This window comes from Paecilomyces variotii, assembly GCF_004022145.1.
Source record: "Paecilomyces variotii strain CBS 101075 chromosome Unknown C8Q69scaffold_3, whole genome shotgun sequence".
NCBI classification, from domain to species: Eukaryota; Fungi; Ascomycota; class Eurotiomycetes; order Eurotiales; family Thermoascaceae; genus Paecilomyces; species Paecilomyces variotii.
In genome coordinates this window covers 1,320,477-1,343,285 of record NW_021167142.1, presented here as the reverse complement: position 1 = coordinate 1,343,285, position 22,809 = coordinate 1,320,477, and the positions used below count along the sequence as shown (strand labels likewise).

The following is a 22,809-nucleotide window of genomic DNA, read 5'->3' as shown; positions in this document are numbered from 1 at the left end:
CGCTCTGAGATAAGCTCGACGTTCTAAATAGGAAGTGGTTAGGGGAAGTGGGCGTGGGTATTCATACAAAATGCCTCTGTTCCAAGGAGTGAATAAGTTGCCAATAATACGGCCTCCTGCGTCTGATTCATCGGAAAATGAGACAGGGAGACCGGGCTCCATGAAGCGGCTTTCACACATGGAAGGGTCGAGGTCGCCTGAGGACGTCTCGCCGGTACGCATGTCATTATTGAGCCGGTTGCGCAGTGGCACTGGTGGGAGTGGTGGTAGCACGGAGACAACCTCGTCACATTCTCTGAAGGCAAAAGAAAATGCTGTACGTATATCTTTCTGCAGCTATACATTTGCTGCTGGTGCAAATTCCAGGCCGTCTGAGGTTCCTGAACGGACCTTTACTAACCTGCGTCCAGGAGCACAATGATGCACCTCTAGCCGTGGATATCCAGATCCCAAAGGATGAATCTGACAATCATCGCGATAGTGATGCTTCCCCGTCACCTCTGTCATCCAGCCCACCTTCATTCATGGGAGAGCCGAAGCAGCCTACGAATATACATGATGCTATGGAAATGGCCCTGAACACGACGGAAAAGCCAAAGGGTGATCAATCAGGGCATTCTCACAAACATCCTCACAACATTTCTCATCTCACTAAGTGGGATCTCAAACACTTCTTCTCTGGGGCGCCGCACTTCATTCTTGAGAAGGGAAGGAACGATTATTGGTACCCGCAGGTGCTTTTCCCATGGGATTTGCATGTCACTATGATTCAAGATCTGTGGGATACGCAACCACTGATGCACCCGTCCTTTACGCTGTCGACATTACATGCCCATCTCCCAGTGCCAGATGAATGGTCTAAGAAGGGGCACACCATGATGTGGAAAACTGACCGGAGAAACAGCGATGTAATAAGACGGGCTTCTTTTGACGTAGGCGTCTTCGAATTTCCAAACATGATATCCATGAACGGCAAGGAACCGGGTTCTGTGGGGTTTCGTCATTTCCTCGAGCTGCCCGTTGCCGATAATAAAAAATACAAAGGACCGCCTGTGCCAAAAGGCAATGATTTTCAGAGACTTGCTGCCTTGCCGGTCTCTGAAGCATTCCACATTATGGAGCATCTCAGCAGTCCTTACTCAGAATGCAACAACGATATAGTCCACGACCGTCACAAGCTACTCATGGAAGGACCTCCTGGATGGAAGCGTATCGGGGTTCGGGATTTCACCATTGAATCCGTGGTCAATCGACTTCAGGAATTGAGTAGAATACGTCACGAGATCCTTGTGGAAAGAAGTGCGAAAACTGTGCTGGACAGGCAATCTACACGCACACTGTACGACAATCTATTTACCAAATTTCTCTATCCCCCGACGAGGACATTCGAACACTTGGATCGTCACAGTCTGAAAACCCAGATCGAAGTCTTGACCGAAGTACTGGCTACCAAAGGAGCTTGGTTCGACTTCAGTCTGACGGAGTGGCGTATGCGCATTGGTCAAATTCTCTGGGAAATGCCGCCTCATCCGGACGGAGATTTCCTGGGTACGAAAGACTGCCCTCCTGATCATTACAGGGTTTTTAGTGAGCGTGGTCTTGATAGAAAGTGGTTCTTACTACAGATGTTGCTAGCAGCGGAATTACTGATACGCGTTGATGCTGTTGTTCGAGTGGGTATACTTGAGGAGTCAAAGGATATCATACTCACCATACAGGATATTGAGCGATTTGATAAACTGCGTTCTGGCAAGGTGGACTGGGATCTCATTCTGGTGCGCCGATTCTTCGATAACGTGGATGTACAACACTATCAGCATTTTCCAGCACACCACGAAGAGGGGCAGGTCCCTCCGCAGGACAGACCAGCTGGTAGGCATGGTCTCCTGTCAAGAATCGGTAGTCATAAGCACCGAGACGCTCTGGTCACCAGTGCTGATCCAGAGTCGGCATGGGACTATGTTCTGGTCCCTCGCCATCCAGAAAAGCAATTGCAGGGCCTTTTTATCTTTGCACAGAGCATCGAATGGCCTGGAGCCGATGAGTTGAAGGAGAAGCTGAGCTCCAAATTCAAATCTGGGGACAGCTCCACGGATACTGCTAGCATCTACGCATCACCAGTCCATAACACATTCCCGGAAAGGTATGTTCAGACATTGGACAAGAACGAAATGTACCGCAAAAGCCAGTCACGGCGTTTACTCCTACTGCAGTGGCCTCAGAATGTCGGCAAAGACGGCTCCTACGAACGTGACGTAGGCGGTTGGATGTCCCGTACGTGGCTGTCTGGTTTAGTTCTTCCAGGCGAAGCAATCGGTCACTTTCTGATAGCGACGGTCCTTGAAAATGACCCCAAAGCCATGAAGGCACTTGGACCACTTGCAAATCTGTACGGTGGATTTGTGTATGATGATAGAAGCTGGTGGAGCAAAATGTCAGTCGTTGGAAGAGTGCTCTCTTGCTTGGACAAGACTACAGGTTGCATGGGTTGGATAAAAAGCCATGTTGTCCCTCGCGACGTGCACACAGGAGAACTTCTTGGAGATACATGGCTCGAAGTCGAGACGAGAGAGGTGCCGCAGAAGTCACGGAAACCGCGCATTCAACACGGAACCCAGCTGGCGCTACAATCTACACCTCTTGGAATCGGTGCCCTTTCCAGTGATACATTCTCGTTGCCTGTGGACCAACCCGTCACGGACACGACAGCGATAACGCTCGAGGGCTTATTCCTATCTAGAAAAACTGAACAGGAGACCATGCAGAACGGTATCACGGTCGCCAAAAAGGCATATGTCGCCTTCCGCTTGATGGACGTGGCAGCTTCTAAAGCGACCATCCTGTCGTTTCCATTGACCTACAATACCCATTTTATCTCCTCTTATGCATGTCTGCCACCACACGGATACGCGACCAACAGCCGCAACCCGTCCCCGGACAAGACCACCATCCAGCAGCCCAAGCCAACTAGTGGGAGATCTGAACATGCAACAGCAGACCGGCTTCCTGGTCATCCGCTTCACATGTCTTATCCGTATCGGTATATCCCTCTAAGATCCCTTGCTGATATTGGCGCATCCGCGCTTCCGTCGCGTTATAGCAACAACAAAAACAAAAACAACAACATCAAGAATAAGAGCTCTGAGTCACCCTTTTCAGAGACATGGATCTTGGATGCGCGGGGCGAGAAGGATCGGGAGGCTTTCGCACGGGCATGGTGTGCTTCTGTCGGGACCAGCGCGGTGATAAGCCGGGTGGGAAGAACATGTCTCGCATGCAGCATCAGAGAGGCCAGAGCGGTAGATGTTGGGATTGTGATCCGTGTCGGAGATTGAGTTGATGATATCTGATATCACAATGTACGAGAGGGTTGTTGAATACTGGCGGTCATTGCAACCATCATCATCTATCCATATCAAAGGGGGCTGTGGCTATCCAGGACACCAGTTTCTCTAAGGCTTCCACATGGCGAAGTCCGCTGGTTAGTTACAGATACATCCTTGAGCAAGCTGTTTGTTTGTTGACAGCAACATCGAGTTCATGAAGTGCCGTGATGCATAGTACCATAAAGAGTATCTGTGTTTGGGCGGGAGATAACTACTGGTTTTCCACGACAATGCCATTCTACAAAGAAAACGAGGATGGGACTTCTGCACGGGACGCCTTGACGGAAATGATATGACTACGGGAGTACAGAATTCCTCACACTGCACAGAAAGGGGGGAACCGGAGACACCGATGAGCAAACAGACCAGCATCGCCACCTCCTTATAGCTACATGCTTACGCGAAGTATGCGACAGGATGTCTCCGAGTGCGTCAGTTATGGACAGAAGGGAAATCGCGATGGATGAAGCGCCGGAAAAGGGAAGGTACGGCGCAAGAGGCTTCTTGGCCCTGCACTGTGCAGAGATCAGATATGACCGCATGAACCAAGCAAGCGCCGCGGAGATTAATGAAACCATGTATCAAGAAATCAAGATGAGAAGAATTAACAATAACAGTACTACTACTACCTCTCTCTCTCTCTCTCTCTCTCTCTCTCTCCAGCCCAACGCGGTGAGGCAAATGTGGCGGATCAGCCGCACCACCAGCGCGCAGTACGTCGGCGGCGTTACCTGCGACCGCCTTGTTATTGGCCGCCAGGGGCACTGCCGCGCGGCCTTGCAGAAGCTTGTCGGAGATGAATACCTTTGGCGGGCCAGGGGAGAGAGAAAGGGAGCACATTCATCCGCCCATGCTAGGTTAGGCGACATGGGCGCGAAAGGGGCAATCTCCAAACAATCTCGATGATACTATCTACTATACCAGTATACCACTATCTACCTATCTATACCTGTTATGATTTACCTTTCCAACACGCTCCGGGGTCCCTCGGCTTTCCTTTTGGTTGGCTTTGCGTTTTGCCTAAATTCTGACTGGCCAACTGCAGGCCCAGCGCAACTAAAACGAACTTGTTGAAATGAACATGGCACGTGCGTGCCGCTGCAGGGCCCTAGGGCCATGTCCTTCCTGGGTCACGGTCTCGCCCACTGGCTGTGGACCGTTGTCTATTTTAAAAGTATTATTATGATGATTATTATTACTACTACAATCTCCGGAGTAGGTCTTATTGTTATTATTATTATTCTCTTTCTGTTGGTTTTCCCTAGTTGCTCCGCAGATAATCTGCCGGAATATTACCGCGTCTCTTGTTTTCCGGCGTTTCTTTCCCCCCTGATCACCGCGTGGTGCCAAGGAATAATCAAAAGGGCTTCTTCTGGGACCCAGGGGATACTCTTAACTGATTAAGTACGTAGTAGACTCTGCGGTTCTGGGGAACGAGTGATGACCTTCTGGAATCGTTCCACTGGGACTTGGACTACATACATTACTGGGATTGGGTCCCTATCCGAACAATCATAGGCTACAAGCTTCTGGTATCCATGTCGCCGGCGTCAACGGAGGGACATTAAGGTTTTGCACACCCGAAGGCGCTCAACTTCGAAGAAGGCAAATGGCGCACACGCTGTGGCTGCTGCAAGCCCAGGGCGCGCCAGAGCAGTGGCGGTGACGACGAGAGCTGGGACTCTGGGAGATTCATCAAAATAATAATGATAATAATACTAAATAAATAGCCTAATGGCATTCATCGCGAGAACGGAGGAACGCAAAACGACGATCTTCTGCTGTGGCTCTTGCGCTCACGGGACTAGGGTCTGAAGGGCCTCGGCTAGCTAGCCCGATCTGGACTAGCCTCAGAACGCCGCCCGCGATCGGAGATTCTTGGCGCCCGTGGATGATGCTGACGTAATCTCCGATCGCCGCCCGTCGTCCGAGTGAAAGTGAAACTTCCTCGCGCTGAGCTTGTCTCTCTCCCCAGGTCAGTTAAACCAACCCATCACTGTGTGCAACTGGGTTTCCATCCATCCATCCATTCATTCATCATCAAAGTCAACTATCGATGGATCTATGTACTATGTACTTATCAATAACAAATCATCAATCATCAATCATGAGCATACTATACTACACTTTCTGGGATCTTCTTTTAGTTCCCGGATCTGTGCATCAAAACGGCCCCTCGAGTCGGTGATGACCCCTCGAACAGGGCTGACATCTCTTCATCTGCCATCCGTCGGACCGTGAAGATTGGTTTCCAGTGATCGTCACCGTCGCTCTCCTGGTCGCGGTCCAATCAGATAATTCACCGAATAACGACCCATCGCAATTCGCTTTGGTTTCCAGCATCCCTTGACGAGTGCGTATTGATACAATATTAATAACGGACATAGGGTTTATTTAGACGAGCACACTGGGCGGCGAACGGTCACATTTACAATCAGTCTCGTCCATGGCCCCCGCCGCGCACGGGCAAGATCTTCGGCGGGGACCTGCTCTGGATAAAAAGGGGCAGCCCGTATGGGGCGTCCTGACGTGCGATGCTGGGAGGGAGAGCCATGGACCAGCCAGAGGAGACTCACGGCTCTGTTACTGGTACTGGCGGCGGCGCCTATTGGCATGGATCATGGCCTGGGAAGTCAAAGCCACGATGCTGACACGTTCCCTCCCCACAGACTAGCCCGCATCCGGAAGGATTCCAGGACGATGCTGGAATCCATGATCTGTTCTAACCTCAGAAGCTCAGATCGCAGTGCCAATCCCCTCAATCGCAGGGTCGGATCAAGTGTCGGAGAACGGTGATCCTGATGTTAGTCTCTCTAGGGCGTACGCCAAGCCCTTGCGATCGATTTCTGAAGCGCAAGTACCAGTGCGCTACACTGACGACTTGCTCCTTAATTAAACCTTCTCGTCGGCCCCCCACCGGTCACCTCTTTGCTTTGGATAGAGCAGATCTTCTAAAAATGACGGCGTGCCTGCAAGTCATGCCGACGAACGCATTATTATTATTACTGATACGAGTCCTTGGGTGATGGGAATTGACCTGCCCAGCTCCGGGCTTTACCATGGACACCGGGATCTCGATCATGTCGGCATTCTGTGACTGGCGATTACACCGTCGGTTTTCGCCGTAATCGTGCCTGACTATCATATGATACACAGCGACGAGGAAAATCACATCTTGGGCCTAAATGCATGAAGTGGATAATCGAGGTCTATCTATCTCACATTTTGTCTGTTCTGTCTTGCAACTGTAGGATTTTTTTTTTATTTTTGATATATTATTTCCTTTTTTTTTGGGACGGACAACAGTCTGAGACCCAGTCGACCCATTCGTCTGGAAATATACTCCCCTGCCTTGATTCGAAAAGGGGGCAGGGGGGGAGGGTTTGGGCCCCGGTAAATACCATTTTTATAGTATCCTATTTTCTGCAGGTTGAAGCATATCAGACCTCCATGCTTTTTCTCTCCAGCTGGGGAAACCGACGCCTCACGCGAAACAGTGCAGGGGACCCTCCATTCAAAACTAGCGCACCCAGGGTTAAGGTCAAGCAAATCTGCGGCTCGAGTTCCCAATCGCAGTACCCGGATTCGGGGAAAAGACGCTATTCTTGGCAACTGGCAGGGGATGGTAGTTCCGCGCCAACAAAACACGTTACTGGGGCGAACCTGAGCTTTTCCCTTGACCAAATCAGATCGAGGCAGCCGGGGGAAGAATTCTACGAGTGCAGTAGGGATTGACAGGTATCGTGAGCAGTACTAGTCCCTATGAGGCACCACTTGGAGAAGGCTCCCCACCTTTCAAGACTCGCTGACGGTCCGTCGAACTAAATAATCAGCATCTGATCAGATGGCACCACAGCCTTCTTCTGCCAATAGCCAGACGAGGCCGTGTCAAAGGACCATACTCCATACGCAGGTGGCTCTGGCCTTCATTCCATGGACCAGTCTTTTTTTTCCTGCTCCATCGACGTAACGGCGCAAGACTCAAAATAACCAAAAGGAAAATTAAACAAATCGAGTCCATAAAAAAAGAAACAGAAAAAAAAAAAAGAGATGACGGTGGCTGCGGTCCCGAAAACTGGCAGGAAAACCCAGATCCTGATTGGATCTCGAGTCCCGAACTCAATCGTTATGTCAACACGTTGGAGGCTTGTCATTCTGTGGTACAGTAGTCTCTCTCTGTTTCGCCCTGAGCTGAGACTATACTCGATTGGAACCGGGGCATCCAAGACGAGTTAGGCGCGATCAAATACATGTGTAGTTCATTCTGCGCACAAAAAGGGTCCTTAGGCGTTTCATCCCACGATTAGCTTCTCTCACTTGATGTCTTTCTCGACTGGGTCACGCTGATTTGACTTCTTCAGCCCTTGTTCTTTTCCCTCCAAGCCACCTAGCACAGAGGTCCCTTTTTTTCTTCATTCCTTGCGCTCGTTCCTCCGTTGTTGGTAGTATCGCCCATCGCTCTTGATAGAACCCAAGAACTAAGGGCGGAGACCGCTAGCCTCGGAAGAATCCTGCGGGGCGGTTCTGGGACCTGCCTTGTGCTATTAAGTCTCTTGTTTTATTTGGATGGCACCCCTCTGAACCCTTGAAAGGTTCACTTGCGTGGCGGACACATTGCGGAGACAGCCAGCCTGGCTTGGTGATGGCATTGGGCTATCCGATCGACATCCATCCAACGGTGTCTCCTGTCGCATGGGATCAGTGGAGTATCTAAATATACTCACCACCCCTTCTCGCCATCATCTTCTTGGTAGCATATTGATGTGCCCATTGTTTGTGCATCAATTGCAAGATCCCGCTCTCTGGAGCTATGCCCGCGGTCGTCGAAAGTACGACTTCGACTCCGAATTCTGGAAGCTTGGCCATGGAGAGCTCAAATACGTCGAGTGCGGACAAGAAGCGCAACAAGCTTGGATATCATCGGACTTCAGTCGCATGTGGTCAGTCTCTTAACAAGCGAAACCTGTCTTTGCCCCGAGTAATCTCCTATACTACCTAATCTCATCCACCGGTTTACCCTACCGCATTGCGACCTACTATATATCGATTTTCAAATGCTCATGCTTCTCAATAATTACAGTGCACTGCCGACGAAGGAAGATCCGTTGCTTAGTCGCAGCTGACGACGCGCAAGGACGATGTGAGAATTGTATCCGACTGAGGAAGGAGTGCCACTTCTTCCCGGTTGACCAGCAGCCTCCCGTGGAGAAGAGATCTCGACCTGGATCGAAGCTGGAAACTCCTGCCAGCGAACCCTCTCAGACGTCGCCCTCACCACAGTTTCCAGGCGCCGTTGCTACGGAGCAAGGGGAGAACTTCTACCCATATCCCCCGATGCCCTTGACTTCCGGGCAGGATATGGCCGCATTCAACGCTCCATCTTTTGCTGGAACCCCCGTGTCGTCCTTTAGCCCAGGTGAGCTGCGCAGCTTATTATCGCGCATGGAAGCGCGTGCAATGATGAGTATAGAAGGACTATTATCAATCTGACTGTTATAGATGCATCTATCGCGCCTGAATTCGCTGCCACCCAGCCGCTCGACCCGTCCGTACCTTGGGAGGAACTCACGACCATATCGGACCCGAATCTCCTGGCGAGTATGGCGGGCAAGCCTCAGATGGCCAGTCCTTCCCCCGTTTACTTCGCTCCGGGAGGAGCTGCAGTCGCCCCTCCCTTGGCGAGTAACTCCCCGATGCCCGCGCCAACAGTTCCAGGACAGCCGCATATCATCAGCTCCAGCCCAGCGTTTACTATACAGCCTGATGGCTCAGTCTGGCCGATGCAGCCTGCGCGCTCCATGACCCTTTCCGCACCGACGGAGTTGCCGTCGCAGTACCCGAATCACTTTCCTCAGCAGATGCATCCTGACTTCAAACGCCGGATGACGAGCCCCGTGCAGCCGATGGGACAGATGGCTGGGAGCCCGATGCACAATACCCCCAGTCCTTCGCTTTCCGAAATGCAGGCAGCACAAATCCCGGTGACTTACGCCAACCAGCAAGCAGTGATGGGATTTCAGACCTGGCACAGTATGCCTGGGGTTGCCGGAGCAAACTACACCATGTATCCAGCCGAACCACTTCAGACGGACTTCAGTGGGCAAGCCATGGGACATCCCGGTCAGCGACATTCTCCGCCGCCCTAGGCGTCGGCCAAACAATCTGTCTGGTCTCCATTCTTGGTCGTATTGATATCCTTAGATATTATTTCTTTGTGTTTAGGGGCAACTGGTCATTAGCGGGCGCAAAACAGGGACATTGGGCGGCATGCATTCGATTCTTCGCTTTGAGCGCTTTTCAACCATTGATCACTTGGAACTCTGGCTGGTTGCCGGAATAAAACGGTTGATTTACAAATACCCGGGGTGACGACTTCTTCGGAGCCTACTAGACTTCTTGCAACTCTGGTTTCTGGACTCGCATCTCCATTTCTTTCAACGGCAGTGTTTATCGAATAATCACGGGATGAATAACCCAGGTTTCTGATTCGGCGTTTGGGGAAAATAATTTCTGGGGCATGAGACGGCTCCCGAGACAAGACAGGGGCCGTCGAGGATGGACAAGATGACATGCAGAAGCATACTGCGGGCAGTGCTGGATTGTACCCTTTGACCTCGACAACATGACTTCGGTCGTGAAGCTACCTCGGATGTTCAATTCTAATTCCGCTAGTATCGCATGGCCTGGCGACTGAGAAGCAGACGCTCAGTGTTGGCAGATGGATCATGACCCATCTACGAGTCTTGTTTTATTTTATTTCTTTGCATTCCAACATATCCTTTGATTTTCTGAGCGTTCGTGGAGGATACCCTTGCAGATGTGGATTCGTCTGGGATCCAGGATATCGCACGAGCAAAGCTGTTACCCATAATTTTCCTTTGTCAATCCGTATTTCTTGGGTTTATTTTGGAATAGAGATATAAAAGGGTAGGAAACCTATGCATGCTTCGATATTTTCTTTTTTTCGAAATGAATTACAGAGCTACGATGAAAGCCCGCTACCTACGCTTTACTGTCTTTGTATGGATATCTAATTTTGGCCAGTAACTACTTGTCTAGAGAGAGTCCATCTAGCTCTCAATGCGGGCATGTAATTTGGCCTATTCTTAGATCACAGTTTGCGGTCCACATTTGGTCTTCTTTCCGGGACGTCTTTTGATATCGACATCCTGGCATATATAGGTAGCAGATTGAAACCGAACCACACAGCATTTTGCATCTAAAACACTGCCGACGGCTGTGGACTATCGAAAATCACGCCATGGATTTCTGACGCCCCCATCCCCCGACGGAGTTGACGCGCACTCCTAACATCGGAGAAACCCTACACGAGTCACTCGAGTCATTACTGACTCAATCGAAAGGGGCCACATCCCTGCTCGCTACTTAAACCCCACTCTAGTTACTACTTAGTCCAAGGCAAATAAGATGCTGGATCTTGAAACCTCGATTCTCTGACCCTAGATAGTTGAGTATTGATAACTGGGGGTTGTGGTTCGCTGGTTGTACTTACCTATGGTAGGTAGTATATAATAATAATATGTAGCAAATATGTATGTACTATACATGCGACGAGGTCTCAGATTCTTTCTTACTGTCCCGCGCTGCTTTTTGTGATAGTAATAGTTTATATATATGACTATATATAGACTCGTAAGCTATATCAATAATCATACACTCCTTTGTTCACAGTCTTTAGTAGTGTGTACTATTATGAGTTAGGTAGTAAAAGGAGAAGATTGAATAAGTATACATATCAATATTGGAACAATCTTCCAGCCTTTCAAAAAATGTGCGAGTATACACTATTAATAGCAGTTAATATAGGTATCGTCCGCATGGCCGGATCTGATAGTGGATGGATGATATGCCGTTTGAAGTTGTTAATAACCACTGTGCTTGATGCTCGCGCCAGAAAAGATGTAACAAGTTATTAAAAAGCCCAGAAACTGGTCTTCTTCATTTTTGGCCATATAACCGATGAAACGAATCATAGCAGGATAGTTAACTAGCTATTGGCACTTACATAAAGGTTATTATGGTTAAATGTGGTCAGAATGGACATACTCGGGATTTAATCCTAGTTAGGTATTCAGCAAAATGATTCTATATACGGGGTATTATTTTGGTGAATAATGTATTTCTCTCCACGAACTAGTTGAAAGATAAACTCTCTCGGTATAGTTCTCTTCTCCCGACCTGCATGCCTGGATTTATAGCCACTATTTTTGCGTAGGAGAAAGTAACCCCGTCTTTGAATATTAATAGATATATATCTCCTGATAAAGTATATACGGCAGTTCTTTGTAAATGATAAGAAGATTCCTCTACCCGTTATAGATGTGAATGTTTCTAGTTTGTCGTTTGCATTTGTTCAAAAAGCCATTAAGAAATTATCTACCTGTCGGGTACAGTCCGTTCGAATTATATTTCATCATCCCAAATTATATAATGCAATACTCCTAGAAAATAAGCACATACGACCATAGGGTGTGGAAAACAGGGCTTCCCGTCCGCTCAGCCGTACTTAAGCCACACGCCGGCCGGTTAGTAGTTGGGTGGGTGACCACCAGCGAATCCCGGCTGTTGTATGTTTTTGTTTTTGTTTTTGGATTTTTGGTTTATTGTTTTTTTTTCCTATGTCGTGGTTAGGATGTGGGAGAATAGATCTTTTCAGTGATACAGGGAACACCGTGGTCTGCGTAGTGTTGATGAACTGATCGAGCATTGCATGTGTATTTTATATGTAGCGTTTTCTTCTATTATTGCATCTTTAAAGTCATTCTTGGATGGTCCTGATCTTCTTTGCGGTTATTAAGCAATAGATGTTTGTCTTTCAGGCGTGTCTCTATTGCACAGAAAAGGTTTGTGAAGTCTGCATGAAAGGGGCATGGAGCCCTTTGCTTTTTTCATTCTTCCTGCCTGGCTATCTGTCTACCTCACCCTGGGCAGTTACTGCAATAATTGTACCACAATATGGAGCACTCAAGGCTTTAAAGATGCTCTAAGCCACTGAAATTTGGAAACACTGGAATGGACGAGATAGTCCTATGCGTCTGCTTTCTCGCGATCTATAATGATGTTGTGACGTCCGTATAGAAGGATAACAATCCATTTAAACCCCCTTCCAGGAATTACAGGCTGTCGACTTTAATGGCTGCCGGAAGTTCAATTCGTGCCACCTAGAGGCCCTAATCCAGTTGATGAGACAGAACGGCGACTTCGAAACCATACAATACTATGGTGCACCCGGTTCTTATCCCAGGCAGTAGATTGTGTCCTTAGTATGTGTTTACAAGCAGCTGAGAGTCAAAGTACATCCTTGAAGTACGCCGTGGTGACATCTACGATACCCATGTACCCTATCTCCAACCCTTCTAGAAAGCAGCACGGGGATATCTCGCCTCTATAAATACTCAGAATCTCGACCAAACCATTCTACAGATCTTCAATCGTGGCTTTCACCAGCTTAAGGCTCTGCAAGTCGAGACCACATTATCAAAGCCTTCATACATATGGGGGAGTTGGCACTATGTGCTCAACTAAGCATTCCCAGCGGCAACCAGGCAGATACAATGGATTTGCTAAGTGACGCCTAAAACACAGTTCAATACCGTGTGCTCTTCCTACCAAGACCATCTGACCCACTCAATCATATATTCGATGGTACGCCTCCAGTTCCAGCAATTAATATCTATAACGCATGCTGGCTGGCAATTTGCATTTTCAGTACGCATGTAACATTCCCTATTCCGCAGTCCCTTTCTACTCGTGAGAGCTTCGTATCACTCCTGCAAGGTGCTATTTCCAAAGCAGACTGCCTATCCGGTGACAGAGGCGTCTTTGATATACTTATGTGGTGCATCATGATCGGTGGAATCGCGACAGAGGACGTGCATCCCTCTCACCGGGTGTGGTATGTAACGCAGCTCAAGAAGGGTTCATGTTTCATTGTATATCTATGAAGGACTATGAAGGAACTCATGCACTCTTTTGCGTGGCTTGATTCTAATTGTAATACTCCCAGATACAGACGCTGGACGGAAGCTCATGCTCTTGAGGATTTGTCGGGGTGATATACTGCGTTATCGCCCAAGTCTCACTGGAGAACGCCAATAGCTACAAGTCCAGAACGTGTTAATGATCCTTAGCTGGTCATTTATATTGTTTCGGGCCAATCATACTGCTAGAGATGTCGATGGATTTTTTTTTGCTAGTCTCTAGCAACTGACTTTGCGGAGACAACTATTTAGCATTCGGTTCTGTGTTCATGTTGCATTCTTATGATACTAATCACTACATAGTACCACACTATCAATATCCTCTAGATAAGCCTGGAAGGAAACGAAGTATCGGCATGAAAACCTCCTCCTTACAAACATAACATGTTTATACGGAAATATCAAAGATGATCAAAAAGTGATATTTCTGAATATCTAGACCAAACTGCGAGAGTCCGTCGTGTAGATTTTCGTGACATTAGAAGTTCATTCTCGGATACGGCAGTAAATATATGTATATCCCTGGATTGCTGCTCGTCTACCAGGACTAGCTTCGTTATAAAAGCTGTGCTTGTTAACATAAGGGTATAGAAGGAATATCAGGGACGAGTCTAGGTTCTAAAAGTCGCATACCCTCTCAACATAGATATCAATTTCTGAGTTTGTATATGTCCATATGTCTTTTTAGATTCTGAGATATATAGAACGATTCTGAGGCATAGCTTTGTGTTAAATGATGGATAACTGTATAGAAAAATGAATATGGATTTACCCTGTTTATTGTGGATATACCTCTGGTATGGATAGATGAATATACTGCACGAGTCTACGTTGTTTACTTACTATATCTAGAGCTATAACTCCTCATTTTCAGTTTCAGGGGTCGACTTCCCATTGTATATGGAGTTTTACAGTATTTTCGGAATCTGAGCTGGAAAAGGAATTCCTTATACCAGAAAAGTATAAGAATATACTTTTCTCTTTCTTTAATAGAATCAAGTTATCCGAATTTTATACCTGTCATTATGATAATAGTCGAAAAGGTATTCTATATCCTTGCCAATAACTCTGAATCGACCCGTCATCTGATATTATTGACAAAGGCTCTATGATTCGTATCTGACACACAGTATTCCTCGGCAGGAATAACATGTTATTAACGACTCATACGTCCTCTACATCACGTCTAGGCTATGCATACATTGCCACTCTAATCCTCCTGTGCTTCCTTATAACCGATACATTACTCGTAAATTTCCATGTGTATCATACAGCTAAGAAAAACAGCTGCGTTACCCCGTACAATAGTAACATCAACGGCGAGAAAGTAAGTTAAGACGGAGCACCTCAGTGGCAATGCACACGGAAAGGAAAGAGTCACAAGAAAGTGGCTTCATCTCCGACACTGTTGCCACTGGGTCTAAGCTAGAGTGAAGGAGAAAAATCGAATCGGACGAGGACAAGTAACTATCATATGCAGGGAATTGAAGGAAAAAAAAAAGGATTGGATTAGGTTAAGTGTATTGCGCCGGCGTGGGTATACCCATACAGTGCCACCGTAGGAAGTGGGAAGGGGGAAAAAAGGAGACAGGGGGGAGAAGAAAAATATTTTCATTTCACATGACTGGTCTTTGGAATATGCATCAGGCGTATGTATGCCGTGATAATTGGGGCTAATACGGTTCCTGACCTTGCCGGCCGCTTTCTTGTCTTGTCATGTTGGATGGATCTTCTTACTTGCCATTGACAGGCTACGTACTGTACTAATGGAGTGTTTGGCTGTGGCGAGGATGGGAGAGGAATGGAGACAGAGGGCAGGGTGACGATTTCTCAGCCATTCTTGGAATGGGATGGAAGGTCCATTTTTGAGGGGCCGGTGTAAGCCAGGATAGGGCAGGGCAGGGCAGGGCAGGGGAGGGGAGAGGGGTTGCTTATCGCAAGGTCGGCAATTGGGTGTCTCTGGGGAGGGATTGTTAAGTGAAGCGGGTCAGCACAGAAGGAAAAGGTAAACGAGAGCCTTGTATTGTGCCATTCTGGTTTGTGATGGACCTGGCTTGACTCTCTTGACTTAATGAGACGGCATTGCTGTGTTGATGCGCAGTGTGTGACGACCAGATCACAGCAGTAGTAGATTACGATGTTCGTAGTATTACTGATATTACGGAGATAGAGACCATGTATAGTCTACCTGCGGTAGTTACGCTGTCTTATATCGACCCATTACTGGATTCCGTAGGTGGTTGACCGGTAACATCAAGGACAGTTTGTCCGTAGGTCAGCCATATCGACCCTGATTCCTGTGCCCCTTGAAGTATATATGGCGTGCTGACTCTTACAGGTGCATTGCGAGTCGAGCTGTGCAAAAGTAGTGCTCCTGCATATTCCTAGTTGCCTCCTAACGTCATCCCTCATGTCCTTTTTGTTTTCTCCATCTCTCAGGCGGTTTATCTGGGTACTATATGGCGATTTCGGTCTATCTTGTGTTGCTGAAGATTCGTTGGCTTCTTCCTTCGCGGAGCCTGGGGAGGATGGTTCAGTGGCAGGTAGTGACAAATTCGTTTCAATTTGTATAATTGTGGAATCGGGCGTGTATGTATAGTGTCTGCTAATCATATGGGAACATGACGGATCCAGCGACGAGTAGTTGTAGAGGGCAGTCCTAGAAAAGTGACACTCAGGTCATAGATTAGTTTGACAACGTCATAGCCTATTCTTTCTCATTATCATGACACCATGTCCAGTTGAGAGGACCAAAGAAAGGGCTCTGGTGACAGGGACTCGGCCAGTCTGAATAAATCAGGAGGTCTGTCACAGACTATACACATCATCACCATAAGAGGTCGTATATGGTCACAGCCCTGAGTTGTCAGACACGATAGAGCTCCTGTAACGACTCTGAAATGGCATTCCCTGGGTCCGGATAGAGGTGGCAACAGGATGACCACTGACAGTATAAATACTGTACTGCCCCGGACCCTGGACCATACATGGCACCATATATGCTGAGTCCTAGAAAGCCCTAGTTGACAGGAAAAAATAGATGACGAAATCATTGGCACCAGCCCTCCAGGACAGGAAGACTTAAGAGCCAAGACACATCCGAGCCTGTTGGCCTGGTCATCGGTAGACAAGAAGAGAAGTCATGGATTAGATGTATACTGTCGACTTGATAATATCATGTACATGGAATTGTGGGAGAGGTGCAAAGATGTAGTATATTATAACTATATGCTGCGGGTCGCAAGTTTGCCTGCTGACCCTGTTATGTAGTGGTGAACTAGCCGCGGTATATTGGAAGTTCCTGCATTATTCCTATCTCTAGAGATAGACAACACAGCGATATGAACAACTGGATATCCAATTAGGAGCGTTCACTGAGCCGCATTGCAATCTCCCAAGCTGCACGTCTCACAGATCTGGGTATCGAGTTCCTCAGCCACGTCAGGGAATATACGGACTCCGATAATGGAATGGTTAGTGAGTTACCATGGTAAGCCGTAGTCCAATGTACCCAAAATGGTTGTGGACGACGATATGCCTGCATTCAGAAACAACGAGCTAAACAGAAGACTCCAGTCTCAGTAGTAGTGGCGAATGCAAAGGCACTATGTGTGGACTGGAAAGCAATACCCACTGGTTATGATAATGAAGATGATCTCAGCAGTAATGCATAGTCAGTTTTCAAACGTAACCAGGTTCTATCTTATCACTCAGGGTTGCCCGCCTCATCTCACCACGGTGTAGTCGCGAGATAGATAGCTTGCGCACCCATGGAAGTGTTATCTTGAATTGATGTAACAAGAAAAAGAGATAAGACCGGAAAAAGAAACATTAAGATAGAAAAAGCATCTGGAGATATGGAAGAGGTAAAAGGTGGGGAGCGAAACCGGAGTAAACAAAAAAGAAAGTGAAACTCTGAGGCCGTGGAGAAGACGTTTTCAGGCGATTGATTGACTTCAAGCGCAGCAGGTCCCCAAAGATAAGAAAACAGATCCTCGACTGGCAATAATGCCCATGGATCCGCAAGACCTTGTGCGCAAATCTGACAAACTGACGAGATATCCCGATCCAACCATCCAATGTGAGACTTTTAAAGAGCACGACTTGCCCCTTTCTTCTTATCTCGAAGATCCTCCGGACTGGGGACTGCAAATAGTGTATCGCATCACTCTGCCCTTTTCCCCGAAACAGGAACCCGAATCCCGGCTGTCCAGGATCGACAGGTTTCGCTGGGGTTGGGCTTGATGCTACAAAAAACAAAACGAAAAATTCTCTTTTGTTTGTGTGCTCTGGTCGAGTCGTTGACTTCACCGATATCGAGGGCCCATCATTCGTGGATGACACCTTATCACCGTCTTTTCGCGTGCGACGAGCCTAGCTGCTTTGCACCATATAAGACTAGGGAGAGTCCCTTCTTTTCCAAAGGGCCTCAGATCTGCCCCGGAAGAACAATTGATACTTGGTTCTACCTTCAACACTCGATACGAGAACCCCAGAAGAGTCGCATCTGCCTTGCATCGACCTGGACTGCTTTGACTATGATGGCCGGAATATCTCAGCTTCCGTTACTCCGATCAGAGAGACAGTCTGGAGTCTGATCGAGGCTTGAACTACTACTACAGGCCCAGGGTAACATAGTCTACAGTCACGGGCATTCTGATCATGGGCTTGGCTCACTAGATGGACGCTTGGAAGACTTGAGGATCAGGCTGTGCAACATGGGCTTGGCTCTTACTCATCGAGCACAGGAAGACATTATGCCTGCATGTTGCGACCGGTAATCGTCAATGACGGTCACTATGGACACCTGACTCTCTTCCTGAATGAGAGACAGTCGCACATTGATTGCAAGGTAGATCAAAATGGATGACGAAGGACGCTTTGCCATCGTGACATAGCCGCCTGGTGTCCGTGGATCCGTGGATCCATGGATAGACCAATACTGAGAGACACTCGCGGTAATTATACCACTGAGACTTCGAACTTTGATGGCTGTAAGCCACTGGGGCGCTGTTGCGCTTGTGAGTCGCAAGAGGCACCAGGGCCAAATGCACTGATCATCTACAGGATGCATCGCTCATATTCAAACAAGACATTGATCATCCTGGGACCACAGGATGATTTGAAATGCGCGACAGATGGGTTTTCAGCTATCCGCAGCAGCCGCATAGAAGAGTGACGAGAGGATGGAGGGATTATTAGACTGGGGATGTTCGTTATGGCAGGGAAGAAACCGGGGCTAGCGTGGGGGTCGTTGGAGTTGGAGTTGGCCCTCGCTTTCCCATCCTGGTCTCCATCCCGCACTGCATTGATTTGACCAGATTCACTCTCTACTACTACTCTTCTCTGGCTAACTCCTCAGCGCTCTGCCGCAAATCTCCATCTGCTTTCGACTGCTGCGCGACGATGCGCCTCATTATTATTGCTCCGGCTAAAAGGGTCGTCTACGTATGGACGATCGGTCGCATACAGTACGGATCTCCCTGTCACATGCGCCCAACCTCGCAAGATATAACACACTAACTAATAAATAATAATGGACTAGATAGCTGAGGACGCAGGGGCCGGCCGTCGACTCGGGAGCTCTCACTGTTCGCTTCCCGACCTGTCGATCGGGACCCGATGCTGCTTCCGCTCTCGGCAACTCAGCCTCTAGGGTCCACCCCGGCACTAACTGGCTGTCTCTCCCTATCCTGTTCGCCCACTCCCTTGCCACCAGCTCTTCAGCTGGCCCAATCCTGGCCGCTGATAAGCATTGGGGAGCTGGAGTAAGTTGGATCGGAGAGCACACGACATCCGTCTGATTGACGCGTGGAAGAGATACCATTACTGTTCTGGACTTACCGGCCCAGCGACACCTTCACCTTTGGTTTTAACTCTGTTAGGATTGGCCGTCACTAAAGCAAAGCGACATTTCAATGGAAACCACTAACCAATCTGACACTGCCGGTTCGTCAGCCTCGAAAGGATTTGGGATGCGATCAACAGAATGCACACGCGAGAGGAGCTGCTCGAGCGCCGGTCAACCCGTTGAGTGAATCCGCCCGGCCGGAACTAGATAATCGATCATTATCTGGCGCGCGCCACGACTACTATCGAAGTCCACTATTTAGTGTTACTCGCCCTTCCTTGGGGCGGCCGAAACCGTCGCAACAGCCGCTGTCGAACTTTAATTCTGTTGTTGCATTATCTTGCGACCTCATCTTGGCGCTGGACCATTGGCATCGTTCGTCAAAGCTCAAATAATGGCTAGAGGAGGACGACACGATCAAATCTGCGGCAGCTATTATCGGATCTGAAATGTCCTCTTCAATCCCGCTTATTATTAGACACGGGCGCGTTGGTTACAAGGGATACCATTCTCATAGGATGTTTGGAGCGGATGCTCACCGCCGCTAAGGGTGGGACTCGACGAGTGTAACCTATCCGTGCGGGACTACGATCTTCTCGTCTGGAGTTACAGCACAGATTAGAAGCACCATGAACAGGTCCTCAAATTGGAAACAGCTCACGTTCTGACCGTCGATGACGATCTAACGGGAATCCAGATAGTTACAACGTGCAGAGGATCACTGACTCGGCTCGGAGCAGGTTCACCAGAAGAGAGGTATTGCCGGTCTTCATGCGCATTACCCGACCCCAATTTTCATCTTTGAACTGGCATAATTGATCTAAACGGCCGTGGGATGCATGGTCAATAGTCCCCAAGTCCATGCAGTGCAACCAATGCATCAGCCTTTTTCCGGAAGATCAGTGCGTTTGAGTCGGCTGAATATTATTCTGGTCCCAGGTATCCGCGTCAGGTCGCTACCACTTGCTCAGCTGCTGCGCCGTCGGAAACACTGCGCCAGTAGTTGTTTTCAATGGATATCAGGTACCTGAGAAAGAGTATATACAATGCACTATGGAGCGGCATGGACCTGAACACAGGAAACATCTGCTGACCATTGAGGAGGCTGATTCTGATCTCGCCAGAAGAACATCCAGAACTGTCTTACGGATAGTAAGACAGTTCTAATGAGCGAGTCATTGATCGGCGTTGCTCTTTCTGTTCTGCGTCACCTCCATGTGGTCATCCATCAGCATCCCCGGATGGCTGATTCGCAGTTCGGAAGTCCCCGTAGTAAGTGACGACAAAATACCAGCGGGGAGTTATTTACGGTACCATACATACGGCGTATGTGACGGCGTCCATACCATGATCGGGTAAGATAGGGAGTCTAAGTTAAGCGCGGGCGGGTTTGCTCCGACGTTAACTCCGTCTGACAACCCCTCTCTCGATACTAACTTGGACCCGCCCGTGTCGGACATCCTACCGAGTCCAGATAATTATTAACGAAAGTACAGCAGTAGTTAACTACAGTACGGAGTAATGACCGCCGCATCGAGGGTCGGGCCCATGAGTAGATGCTGGCTGCATTTAGAGAAGTTGTTCGCGTTCCTCCTTGCTGTTCCTGGACAGGTTAAGATCATGGACGGGTAACATTATTATTATCGAGTCTCCGCGGAATGACCCTAGCCCACCAACTGCCAGCATTCACAGTACAATTTCCTGTTTTCATCTCGAGTCACAACCTGTGTAGATGGAGCTTAACAGATAGGATACATCAGACCCAAGTTCTAACGGGCGGACATAACCGACACTCTTTGTAGACCCTCACCTGGGACCACTTTTTCCAGCCGCATTGTTTACTACTACTACGTCTCTCCAAGTCTAAATTCCAACCACCCACAGCATATAGCGTACGTCAGAGTCCCCAAGAAACACATGGTACTCCAGATAGTAGTAATCATGGTACTCTAGAGTGGTACTGTAGAACAGTAGCAATAGTGGCATCTCCATGGTTCTCCACTTTCTGACTTCAACCTTGGAACTTACTTATTTCTATTTTATGGATCAATTAGATATTTAAACCAACAATAGTAATTGACCCAGTGACCATTATTATTATCCCCCCGCTTAGTCGTGTCGAAAAAGGGGGGAACAAATGAAATCTTCGAAATAAGTAATGAAAGCTTGTCTAGGAGAGAAAGAGTCCTAACGAGCTGGGCTGGGTTACACCCGGGTTTAAGGGAAAAGTTGACTCGGAATCCATGAATGCCGGCGTTTTAATTGGTTCGGAGGGTAATTACCGTACTTTTTCTGTTTTTTTGGTGGTCTGGGTCGAGATGGGATGTATTATTGCTTGTTAAGTTATAGTTACTCTGTAGAGTTGAGGTTAATAGTTATTATGAGTCTAAAAGTATATGGGGAAAATAAATTAGAATAGTTAAGAATATAAGGATCAAGAGTAGCATGATAATATTAACTAAGTTATCCTTGGATTTCTCAGTATGTGTATCTAGCTAGAATGCAAAGACTTTTCTTTCTTTCCCTACAAGTGTATTCTATACATACGTCGACTGGAGCGAATATCAATGCTGAATGAATAGTTAGTTAAACTGTTATCACTGCAACTGTTATCATTATATATTATGAAACGAACACTCTACACCAAGGTGGGAAGTAAAGGATAATAATAATAATCACAGAGTACGCACAACCCGACCGCGTAACTCTCATTTAGTTACATCTACATAAACGAGTCTAGAATCTCAAGTTTTAAAAAAAAAGTCGGAATACGTCGTTGCCGGACAACACGGCCCGTGCGGTGGTATAATGCATTGCCGGTGCTCGTCTCCGGGGAGGTCGGGACTAGGATTATTGATAATTATTAACTATTAACTATAAGATATAGTAATCCGTTTCATTCTGACTATCAATGACCTGCATGTCGGGTAGATTGGCGCCAGGACTAGTCCCGTTTCTGTTCTTTCTGCCGAGATCAGATTGTATAGATAGAGGTAGATTATAAATGGTCACTGTTATTATTAAATTAAATGTATCCTGGACTGGACCGTGTCATATTAAACTACCCCCCGATGGGAGCCAGAAGGGGGCAGATTCACGGATTATCGAGACGAGCTCTCGCTGCTCTGCTCAGAGATGATAGTGATACGGACCTGTGCGGGTGGCTTAAAATAGCGGCAGTCCGAGCGTACGCATGGACCAGCAAGAGAGAGCTGCAGGGGAAAATTGAGAACTAGACCTAAGATGCCTGGGTCTAGGCGATGGGTTGTAAGAATCAGATCGAGTCGGTGCTTTGCCTAATAGAGGGTGTGGTTCACAGTGCACTGCGTGGACTTTGCACTTGTGGCGGGTGCTGGGAGAAGGTAATAAACTGGGCCTTTAGGTCTGAGCGTTCGACGGAGGGTTCAGGCCAGTGGGGACCAGGCAGTGTTCCTGGCACGGTTGGTGGTGCGTATGGTAGATGAGACTCTGTCACTGGGGGGGGCTAATACTTTTTCATGAGAAAAGAAAGGGTCCAGATGCTTGGTAGGATATACTCAGATGAAGTAGTTGGCGTTGTGGTGTGGCCAAC

At 48.0% G+C, this 22,809-nt stretch overlaps 4 protein-coding genes across 4 annotated transcripts; all 4 read left to right on the top strand.

The window, feature by feature from the left end:
- Positions 1–569: 569 nt before the first annotated feature.
- Positions 570–3,335, top strand: C8Q69DRAFT_400137 (hypothetical protein; the record flags this gene model as incomplete). Its single annotated transcript, XM_028627882.1, has 2 exons — positions 570–3,088; positions 3,140–3,335. The coding sequence occupies 2 exons, from the start codon at positions 570–572 to the stop codon at positions 3,333–3,335; spliced, it is 2,715 nt and encodes a 904-aa protein (XP_028486594.1).
- A 687-nt stretch (positions 3,336–4,022) lies between these two features.
- C8Q69DRAFT_461793 (hypothetical protein) lies at positions 4,023–5,114 on the top strand (the record flags this gene model as incomplete). Its single annotated transcript, XM_028630273.1, has 1 exon — positions 4,023–5,114. A coding segment is annotated over exon 1 (284 nt), but the record flags the coding sequence as incomplete, so codon positions are not given.
- A 1,059-nt stretch (positions 5,115–6,173) lies between these two features.
- Positions 6,174–7,216, top strand: C8Q69DRAFT_210526 (hypothetical protein). The gene has a single exon (XM_028626179.1). The coding sequence runs from the start codon at positions 6,576–6,578 to the stop codon at positions 7,119–7,121; it is 546 nt and encodes a 181-aa protein (XP_028486592.1). The 5' UTR covers positions 6,174–6,575; the 3' UTR covers positions 7,122–7,216.
- Positions 7,217–7,802: 586 nt separating this feature from the next.
- Positions 7,803–9,577, top strand: C8Q69DRAFT_210252 (putative C6 finger domain protein). The gene is made up of 3 exons (XM_028626177.1): positions 7,803–8,326; positions 8,467–8,802; positions 8,886–9,577. The coding sequence occupies exons 1-3, from the start codon at positions 8,197–8,199 to the stop codon at positions 9,530–9,532; spliced, it is 1,113 nt and encodes a 370-aa protein (XP_028486591.1). The 5' UTR covers positions 7,803–8,196; the 3' UTR covers positions 9,533–9,577.
- Positions 9,578–22,809: the final 13,232 nt, after the last annotated feature.

Coding starts and splice junctions, on each gene's coding strand:
- C8Q69DRAFT_210526 (XM_028626179.1), top strand. CDS start 6,576: ATGAAGTGGATAATCGAGGTCTATCTATCTCACATTTTGTCTGTTCTG.
- C8Q69DRAFT_210252 (XM_028626177.1), top strand. CDS start 8,197: ATGCCCGCGGTCGTCGAAAGTACGACTTCGACTCCGAATTCTGGAAGC. Junction 8,327..8,466: donor TCGGACTTCAGTCGCATGTG/GTCAGTCTCTTA, acceptor CAATAATTACAG/TGCACTGCCGACGAAGGAAG. Junction 8,803..8,885: donor CGTGTCGTCCTTTAGCCCAG/GTGAGCTGCGCA, acceptor TGACTGTTATAG/ATGCATCTATCGCGCCTGAA.